We start from the raw sequence: 10,000 nt of genomic DNA on the forward strand, positions 1-10,000 counted from the left end.
TTTTTATCATTCTCTTGTCAGTTTTCACCCGGCCATGTACGTAAACTGGGGTTGACGAGGAAATTGCGCGACAGGAGGGTAGGTGACACTGCATGACCCTCCAACACCTCATATTTAACCCATGGATATCTCCAATAACCACATGTATTGAACAGAATCATGAATAAATTGTATTTCTTGTCTCCTTTAGGATTTGAAGGAAGATGACAACCCAGAAGAGAAAGCACGAAGACACAGAGAGCTGGAGGTATCATCATTCATGTGCTGCGCTTCACATAAAATGTTTTTTTCCAAGCAAGCTCTCACTCTGTTTACTTCTGTTTGAAGCTGAAGCCGCTGTACAAGGAGCTCCTGTACACCATCACTCACAAGATGGGTAAACCGTCGTCCGCTGAGGTCTTCACAGATAGCCAGCTTCACCAGTACATCAAGGAGGTAAACCCCTCGGCTTCACACATAACATAACCCATAATTCAGTCGATTTGTTGGTGTATGACTGGTTACAGAAACTGTTCTGTCCTATCTACCAGGCTTTCACTATGACAGAGTCGGAGCACAACACTCTGATGGAGAAAGTACAGAGCACAGAGGTGAGAAAAAGGAAGTCAGCATGTTTGTACCTTTGAACGCACCCTTGGAGACCCCTAATCTCTACATATTTATAATACTCATACAAAGAATCTTAACTTCCCACCACCTTCCATTTACAAGTGGCAGAAATTATGTCATCTGCATATTTGAGTCAGCTATAAGTGGATTTATCAGTACTAAATCTATTTAAATAACTGTCTGATTCTTACAGCCCCCGGTATACTGCCTGATGGCCACAGTAAAGGAAGCAAAGGGAATCCTGGGAAAAGATGTCAGTGGTGAGTTCTTGCATTACCTCTCCAGACCAGACAACTGTCTCTCCTTCATTTTAATACACCCTTTTTAGCCACACTAATGGCATGTCTCTAGGGAGGGTTGATTGGATGGTTCCTCCACATCTTTGGGCTGGAGTAAAATATAGTAACAAGTAGTGGATGGTCAACCACGAAATTTGGTACTTTTATTCATGGTCCCCTGAGGATAAATCCTAATGATTTTTGTGAGCCCCTGACCTTTCATCTAACACCACCAGCAGCTCAAGCTTTTCCCTTATCCAGTGAAATATCTCAACTTGGTGGATTAAACTTAAGTGGTGAACATTGTAGTTCAGCATGCTAAAAATCAGCATTTTAGCATGCTGAAATTTGCATTTAGGTGCTACATTACAGCCTCTCAGGGCTGCTAGCATTTCATATATTTTGTCATATTAAGTGCTTCTCACAGAAAAATGTGTAGGGAAGAGGACTGTGCATTAACCTTCAAGAATTTTTTTTCCTTCTAAGAAGTGTGTATTTCCTCAAATTGAATCAGTTAGGATTACTCTCCTGCAGAAAGATGGATTATAATTATAATTACATTTTTGGTGTTCTTCATATTGAGTTGATGCTTTTTAATTGTATTAGTGCATTGCTTGAGACGGCATTTGAGGATGAATTGGTATTTGAAATATAATTGAAATGGAAATTTGTACTGATGCAGTTGCATTTGGACAGTGACTTGGTACATGAGAAAGCATTAAGTAAACTGGTTCTTTGGATATTTTGAAAGTGACTCTTAGTTGAAATATACAGGAAGTACATAAGGCCTTTCACTACTACCTCCATACTGTGGTCTCACAATGCTCCATGACTTGAGTCTACTGTAGAACCCTGCTGGTGTTTCGAACAGGTTTTAGTGACCCATACTGCATGCTGACCATACTGGAGGATGAAGAGGAGAATCGGACACGCCTGTCCAGAGCCAAACCCAGTAAAGCGGTTGTAAAAGATGCTGTATCGGATGACAAAATTTACCAGACAGACATAAAGAAGCAGACCCTGAACCCCATCTGGAACCAAACCTTTATACTGTGAGTCTGAATCCACGTTCATTTCAGATCAATCGGGTTGAAATTTGCAGTACTTAAAGATTTTTTTACTTTTTTAGAGAGTTTGAAGACATCGCCAGTGCCAACTTCCACCTCGAGATGTGGTGAGAAAATCATACACAGCTCCACTGTGCTTTAAAAATAATCTCGCCCGTTACATTCACCTTTGCTGGGCCACTTCTGTTTCAGGGACAAGGACGAAGACGTGTCACTCACTCAGAAATTTGAGGAGATCAAAAGCAATTTTAATAGTTTAAGAAGGTAGTATGCTCTCTTTGTGAATCATCCACAAGCAGTTAATCACGCAAAGCTAGTGAACATTTCTAATTGTACCTGTTTAGAATGATCAAGGAGGCCAAAAAGGAGAAAGGCACAGATGACTTTTTGGGAAACGTTGTCCTGAAATTGCAGGTAGTAATTGCACTTATTGTATATCTGCTATTTTACTCGTCATTATCTTTCCAGTCTAATACCCATTTGTACCATGTTACTTTAGGATCTCCACTGTACTGAAGATAACTGGTACATTCTGCAGCCCAGAACAGAGACCTATCCTGATCGCGGCCAGTGCCACCTGAATCTCAAGTTCATCCATAAGGCGGTAAAAAAAGAAGCATTCTGATACCCATCCTGTAACTCTTTGTGGATTTTAGATATAGTTGAGATTTATGCATAAGAACATCTGTTAAAAAAATCAGTTGTGCACTCCAGTGATAGCACCAATGAAATGTCAGGTGCTGGTCTTTCGTGGTGAAACGTGTGCAAATTTCGAACCGGTGTTCAAGTATGAGAAATAGGTGTGTGTGGTTGGACATGGGATATGAAATGAATGCATTTAATTGTAAGGACGTGTCACTTTGAGATCTTTGTTAGACTGGGCATGTGTTTGTGTGACTGGCAGAGAGACGGGACGCTGAGTGCTGGTCGTAGCGCTTATGCCAACTACTGTGGGATTCTGCAGCAGTTTGTTCAGGCTTACATCTCCAGGCAGCAGGTAAAGGACAAGCTCACTCTCAGCCCTTCTTAGAATTCCCTTTGAAACGTCTTACTTTTCTTTCTTTCTTCTTAATCCACCCATCTTGTTTCATTTCTCTCAGAGTTCTGCTCCGTGGAAAGGGGAGTTGTGTGGCGAGGCTCAGACTTTGCTCGAGCTTTATGCTACGCAGAACGACCTCTCCCCTTTTCTTCAGGATCTGGCGTGAGCACCATGACGTTATAGCAGATCATAGTAGCTACAACTGACAGTGTTTAGGCAGGAACATGCATGACCAGTTCTAGAGCCCTACTCAGTACAAGAGGAATTGATGCAGCACATTCAAAAACGTTACATCTAAGAATAAAATAAGCGTTATAATGCATTTCTCATTATTCTCATTTCCTTAGGAGTGGGTAATAATTCAATATGATCATTTATCAGCTCTCAGTGGTATCGTATCATGGTGATATGAACATATTATGTTGCTGTTTTCCAAACTTCTCATGTCCAAATTATTATTCCAATTAATTTTAAATAATAATTAACACAATGAATAATTTTGGAGATTTGTTTTGTACATCGATATAAGGCACATTTCATATATTACGTTGTATGTCAATTATTATTAAATCATTGTGATATATATAAACATCCAAGTAATACTTTATCATGATTCTGTTTTCAATCATATAGCCCAGCTTATGTTATCACTACAGTGTGTGTGTGTGTGTTTGCCACGTTGTCCTTCTGTTGCACTTCTGAGTAATTTTGTGGATGTGTGTGCCCCTCACAGGAAGTGGGTAGCTTACAGTAAGCTGTATCAGAGCTTGGAGGTGGACTCGTCTGTGCTGCTCCAGCAGGTCACCAGTATAGAGTACCACTGGCACCAGCAGGAGCTGCCCTACCAGCAGGTATGAATGCTCGACTCACCGTCAGCGGTGGGGAGTGACCAAGTAATTAGAATCAGAATCGAAAAAATTGAATGATCCCCGAAGGGAAATTGCTTTGTTACAATTGCAGAACAAACAGTTAGCAAAGAGGAAGTAATAAGTAAAAAAAGTAAAAAAAAAACTACTATATATAGAAATAATAATAAATACAAAGAAAAATGTACAAATGAAAATATGCAAAAAATCATGTGCAATATAGGATCTCCAGGCCACTTAAGTACTGCACTACAAGTACATTTCTACTTGTACGTTAATTTGTACTTTACTATGTTTCCATTTTTTTACAACTTTATACTTCTACTCCAAGACATTTGTGACCAGTTCAAAAAATATGATCCCTTGTTATAGCTTATACTGTCCAGTGTAATAAAGATCTGTTAGAAATCAGCATCTATCTCAACCAGCTATAACATTAAAATGATGCTTTCATGTTATGATTCTGTAATAATAGTCCAATAAGTGAGTAGGTCATAAAAAAGTGCTTTTACTTTGGATTTACGAGTACTTCTAAAAAGTAAAGTTTCAAATGCAGGGCTTTTACTTGTAACCCAGTAATTTTAAACTGTGATATTGATACATGACTAAAGGATCTAAATACTTCCTCCACCGTTGCTCACTGCCTACCACAACCTTATCATGAACTTATCAACCTTAAACTTATTCACAAAGATTATTTTTCTATCGTGTGATAGTCGGTTGTGTTCTTGTCTGTAGACGGCTGGCGGCTTTTTCCTGCCAGATTTCCCTGCTTCCTTTGCTAATATAATAAAAAGAAACCAGGACTTCATATCTAAGTGCAGATGAGGGTCGAGAAAATGTGTTGCACTCTGTTAACAGAAACAGGAACTTGGAGACTCTCTTCATGGTTTCCTGCAGTACGGATTGTGTCTGGTGGCCAAATACAGAGACATCTTCCCCCCAACTGCCAGTGCTACTCCGAAACTACACACACTGCTCAGGTACAGCCTGTTCTGTATGTTTATAAAACTGCTGACATGGCTGTTGTAACTGAGGGCCTAAATGAAGCAGTATATGATTTTTTTTCAGAATCTTGGTCCAGATCTGTAAGACTCAGGCGTTTCAGAAACTGAACCCAGCTCATTTTGAGTTGCATGATGAGGTCAGCGACGCCATACAGGTAAGTAATCACACTGATGAGACCACTACATACTCTACGCAAATATAATAATAAGTCCTTAATGACTTCTGGTATAACTTTTAAATCCAGACAGGTACACAGGAGTGGTTTACCGTCAAGAAGGGTTTGTATCAGCCAATGACTAAGGTAAAGACATCATGGAAGACTTCACACTGTATTTGGAATCGATGCTTTCGTGGTATCTCCATTTTTTTTTGCAATACTAATGTCATGTTGTTTTTTGCACCATGCTGACGTACAGGACCTGTCAGAGATTGTGAACGCCCTCTCCAGGTTGATTGGGGAGGTGCAGGAAGACATTAAACATAACAAGGACGCCTGGAACAGGGTGTTTGTCAGGTAAGGCGGGACAAGTGGGCTGCTGGAATTTTTTTCACTTTTTTTTTTTTTTTCAACCGACCTTTATTGTGACAGAGCGTTTGACTTGTCAAACACAGGTGTTTCCAGTTACATTAATAATTTCTGCATTCCACATAGGCGTACGTAGTGGGGCCTTAATATTGTGCACGCTGCCTGGAATGGCCCACTAGTACACTGAGATGGAACAGAGACAAACAGTGTTAATGCTATCAGTTACACCTGTGCTTCTCCTGCTACGGCAAGTCAAAATGTCTGCTGTAAAAGCATATTAAAGCAAAGAAGACAGAGAGACCTTGTATTTGGATGATCTTGTATAGAAAAGAACCGCAAAAGGAAGTTCAAAGCTACATCCCAAAAACTTATTTGAAGCAATTGTGTCTTTAATCAGGGAGAAGCAAACCAAATTGCATGAGGAATATTTTTTACTCTTGTAATAATCAGGCGTGTTTTTTCCTCATCATTTAGTGCTGTGCAAGTGGATGTGTTCACTGTTATCTATCAGAAGTTTGACTCTCTGGTAAGTGGTCAGTGGAACTGTTTGAGTTTTATTGACAGACTTGACACGCTCGTCTCACCCCACCATCGTTTCCTCTCCTCCTTTCTCCTCCGTAGCTGGCAAATGAAGTGAGGGAAACGTTATCACTGATGGAGGGTCAGATGGAGCAGCCTCTGGCCAACAGCCTGTTCCCCGTTTACCTGAGCCTGCAGGCCATCCACAAAGACAAGGCTTTCTTACAGAAAAGGTCAGGATAAAGTCACGCCACACTCTACAACTGTCATTCCCGAGCTTGCATTGTCTGACGTACCCCGGCATCCCTGTCAGATGAGCTCAGGTACCCCTTCATTGACACCCACCGGTCAGGCTCCAAATGTGTTCATTTCAACCGGTTTTAAAGAGACCATTAAGTAACACTACATAGGAGTGTAAAGTATTGTTCCACTGATTTTTTGAGACAACCGAATTGTCAGTGTTTACGTTGGTTTGGTCAAGTTTGCGTTCCTGCTATTAACACTTGGACTTGCAGACGCAGTCACTTTTAGCTAACACACTTCAACCATTTATCCCTTACTTTTAGCTAATTTTGTTAACTACCCATTACTTTCAGCTAATTATTTGAAATGTTTATTCATTAATTTTGGATGGCTAAATGCTTCAAATATGCATCCATTACTTTTCTGATAAAAGTAATGGATAAATAGTCAGATAAAATGTATCTATTTCAACCATTTATCCCTTACTTTTAGCTATTTCTACGTCTCTATTAGCTGGCTAACTAGCTGTTAGGTGGCTTTAAGGTGTTATAACTCACTCAGGTTAGTGGGAGGTGTGTTCTGCAGTCAATGTGGCTCCTTACTGGTTTTTGTTACAATAACTTTACTAAAGATCAACATCACACCAATTTGCCACCCTATTTAAATGGCTATTTTCCTCCTACAAACAAATATATGGATATATTTCTTTAACCAAAGCATATTTTCTATTTTTTCAAATTAGTCGAGCTCCACAGTCTTCCCACATATCCCCTGTCAACTGCGAAAGTAACTTGTGGGGTGAAGTACTGTGCCAAGCATTACTGCTCTACAAGATACAACTCGGTCAAGGAATCCAACACCTGCCTTACTTCTAGAAAAAATAAAAATGTGTGTGATGGAATAGAAGATCAGGAGGTTGTCTGTTGTTTCAGGGGATTACTCGAGCTGACAAACTTTCACGAGGGCTTCAGAGAGGCTCTGCCTTACTGGCTCAACCAGGCATTCAGTAAAACTCAAGACAGGGTGGAGAGGGCTGTGCAGGTGGACCAGGTAACACTCGTGTTTTGATGGATTACTATTATTATAATGGACATTTCATCCACAAGCTGTCATATCATTGCGTGATTTAAATTGCTCTCAGCTCCAGCCCCTGCAGTCTGGTTCAGTGCCGGTAAAACACAGTTCCTCGGCAGTGGACCTGGTGGCATGTATCCAGCCTATCTGCCATCTGTGGGAGCAGCTATCCTGGCCTGACCCTGAAGAGGCCTTCATGCTCATGGTCAAACTCACGGAGGTACAGTATGGTGACATTAACATGATTCTAATCAGATTCTTTACTGGTCAGATTATCTGAATATGGGAATGCTGGCAGTTGACTGTGGTCTGTCTTTGCTTTCTGTGTGTTTTCAGGATGTTTGTAAGATTGTGGTGAACTACTGTCACATCCTGAAGGAGAGGGTCAGGTTGCTGTCTGAGAACTCTGACCATGGCAGTGCCATAAATATGGTAAGCACAGACTACGGGAAAAGACTTCACTAGAAATATTTCCAGTGCTACATAATACGCAAGAATCTCAAATCCCCCCTCGCTCTGCAGTTGTGTGTGGTAGTGAACGACCTGGAGCACTTAAGGTCTGTCCTGACCAGACTTCCTACACAGCTGAACTGGGCAGGGCTTCGAGATCGGACCCAAAATGTCATAGGGGAAAGCCAGTTCACCAACACGCTGCCCTCACAGCTTCAGCAGGCCCAGAGCATCCTCAGCCGAGAGATCCGCTCTGCTTTAGACACTCTTGGAAAGAAGGTGCGTACATGGGGGTGTGATTAAATACAAAGTATCATGGGTGGAAAGGAATAATTATCTAGATATTTCTTTTCAAAAGATCTATATATGATAAATATATATGTATATATATAAATATATATCAATTCCTTCAACATCACATCTTTATCTGTATGTCTCTCAAGCTGAATACAGACATTGAGACTTATGTTAGAAGCATGTCAACCAGGCGACGGATTCCCTCCAAGTCCACAGAGGATGTGAGTGACAGTCACTGCAAGTTTAGCACAAATGCTGATGCCTATAGTGTTTGCTTGATATCCAGCCTCCTTTCTGTTTTAGGCTGCAGCCCCTCTGATGCGCTACCTGGAGCAAGAGCTGCAGTATATGAATGAAAACCTGGTTCAAGAGAACTTCAACAGGTACAAGGCTTGATTATCACCTTACACCCTCACAGTTCTTGTCTTTCATTGTGAGTTCTGATGGTCCCATGTGTTGTCCATGTTGATTTAATCCAGTTTGTCATTAAACATCACCTGATGAAATGGTGTCACTGTTTTTTTCTACCATGTCCAGTCTCCTCACTCCTTTGTGGAATAACTCAATAAAGATCCTCTACCAGGTGGCTACTCAGCATCCACTACAAGAGGGATTCATGGTGGTCTGCCAGAGGCTGCTGTATACACTGCAGGTTGGTCCTCGGTCACGTGGTTAACATGCCTACCAGAGCAGAATGCTCCTTTTACAGTACACTGGTACACGTGTCAGCTCAGACATGTTTACACTTTAAAACTGAAACGTTTAGTTTAATGAACACGTTAAACTGATGATACTGACCTTAATCATCGAGATTTAACAAGGGATGTTGCAGTTCATGGCGCCCTAACCCACCCTAACCTTAGGCCGCCAGGGCGTCGCAAAAGCTTTTAGGCAGGCCAGCGGCGTGGCTTTAGGGATGGCAGTGTTTTGCGCTTAGTACTTATTAGCAAATGTTAGCCTGCTAACATGCTAAACTTAGGGGGTGAATCTGATAAATACCAACATAGATGTAGCGTTGTCAATTTAAGCATGTTAGCATGTTGATGTTAGCATTTAGCTCAATGCACCACTGTGCACGATTACAGCCTCACAGAGCTACTAGCATGGTTGTAGACTCTTAAGCCTTGTTCATTTTATTAATTTCTGCGCCCAGACGCAGCTGGATAACAGAAATCGCTAACATTTTTTGTTCTTTGTATTTCAGTGTCTAGAGCAGTGCTTCCATGCAGAGGGAAATGGACTCCCTCTGAATACACTTCACTCTGATGAGTACAAGGTGAGAAACAGCAGACACGGCATAGGAAGGTTTTCATTTGTTTGAATAGTGTCTGATTTTCTTGTTGGCTTTTTTCCCTTTGTTCTGAAGGAACAAAGGGAAAAAAGTTTGTGAAAAGCGTCAAAGATAAAAATGAAAACAAACAATTTACAATGAAATATCCCTCCTGTCTGTCCAGACTCTCAAAGCTCACCTGACTCACAACTCTCTGAGCAGCTGGGAGCTTGTGCAGAAGTTCCTTGACAGGAAAATAAAAGAGCAGGTAAGACAGACACCTGTGGTAAATGTCTTAACTCATGGTAGTCCATTTGTCCATAACTTTCTGTTTCTCCTCTGTGTATGACAGAACGTGTACAGCGGAGAGAAATATGGTGCAGTCACACTCCTCGCATCCTACCGGAGATCGGACCAAAGACTTAGAGTTGAGGTGCTGCATGCAGTCAACCTCTTACCAATGGACTCTAATGGTAAGACAATGCAAAACACTCACAGCCACGGATACATTAGAGAAAATGCCCATTACTGTGTGGTCTTTCCTGACAACCTAATGTTTGTATCAGGTTTTAGTGATCCATTTGTGCAGCTGTGTCTGGAGCCTAACCACATCTTTCCTGAGGTGGAACCTCGTTGCACTCAGATCAAAAACTGTGATCTCAATCCCCTTTTTGATGAGGCCTTTGAATTGTAAGTTGTTGGTCTATTATATTCTTTCTCAGTTCTCATTTTTCACTCTCACAGGTCAACCTGT

General features: G+C 41.2%; 1 protein-coding gene across 1 annotated transcript in view; it reads left to right on the top strand.

Annotated features, from left to right (window-relative positions):
* Positions 1 to 10,000, top strand: part of unc13d (unc-13 homolog D (C. elegans)) — a 13,920-nt gene that overhangs the window by 2,306 nt on the left and 1,614 nt on the right. The window contains exons 3-32 of the mRNA XM_040136180.1: positions 22 to 78; positions 191 to 247; positions 328 to 435; positions 531 to 590; positions 803 to 869; positions 1,759 to 1,939; positions 2,017 to 2,061; positions 2,147 to 2,218; positions 2,299 to 2,368; positions 2,454 to 2,558; positions 2,859 to 2,951; positions 3,055 to 3,155; positions 3,727 to 3,844; positions 4,721 to 4,842; positions 4,931 to 5,021; positions 5,112 to 5,168; positions 5,284 to 5,381; positions 5,868 to 5,919; positions 6,015 to 6,145; positions 7,088 to 7,205; positions 7,297 to 7,449; positions 7,566 to 7,661; positions 7,752 to 7,958; positions 8,123 to 8,197; positions 8,280 to 8,359; positions 8,514 to 8,628; positions 9,181 to 9,252; positions 9,431 to 9,514; positions 9,599 to 9,719; positions 9,813 to 9,936. Coding sequence (XP_039992114.1) covers positions 22 to 78; positions 191 to 247; positions 328 to 435; positions 531 to 590; positions 803 to 869; positions 1,759 to 1,939; positions 2,017 to 2,061; positions 2,147 to 2,218; positions 2,299 to 2,368; positions 2,454 to 2,558; positions 2,859 to 2,951; positions 3,055 to 3,155; positions 3,727 to 3,844; positions 4,721 to 4,842; positions 4,931 to 5,021; positions 5,112 to 5,168; positions 5,284 to 5,381; positions 5,868 to 5,919; positions 6,015 to 6,145; positions 7,088 to 7,205; positions 7,297 to 7,449; positions 7,566 to 7,661; positions 7,752 to 7,958; positions 8,123 to 8,197; positions 8,280 to 8,359; positions 8,514 to 8,628; positions 9,181 to 9,252; positions 9,431 to 9,514; positions 9,599 to 9,719; positions 9,813 to 9,936 — 2,930 coding nt within the window. The remainder of the gene's footprint in view (positions 1 to 21; positions 79 to 190; positions 248 to 327; positions 436 to 530; positions 591 to 802; positions 870 to 1,758; positions 1,940 to 2,016; positions 2,062 to 2,146; positions 2,219 to 2,298; positions 2,369 to 2,453; positions 2,559 to 2,858; positions 2,952 to 3,054; positions 3,156 to 3,726; positions 3,845 to 4,720; positions 4,843 to 4,930; positions 5,022 to 5,111; positions 5,169 to 5,283; positions 5,382 to 5,867; positions 5,920 to 6,014; positions 6,146 to 7,087; positions 7,206 to 7,296; positions 7,450 to 7,565; positions 7,662 to 7,751; positions 7,959 to 8,122; positions 8,198 to 8,279; positions 8,360 to 8,513; positions 8,629 to 9,180; positions 9,253 to 9,430; positions 9,515 to 9,598; positions 9,720 to 9,812; positions 9,937 to 10,000) is intronic.

The sequence above is a fragment of the Xiphias gladius genome, chromosome 9 (genome assembly GCF_016859285.1).
Source record: "Xiphias gladius isolate SHS-SW01 ecotype Sanya breed wild chromosome 9, ASM1685928v1, whole genome shotgun sequence".
In the NCBI taxonomy this organism is placed as follows: Eukaryota; Metazoa; Chordata; class Actinopteri; order Istiophoriformes; family Xiphiidae; genus Xiphias; species Xiphias gladius.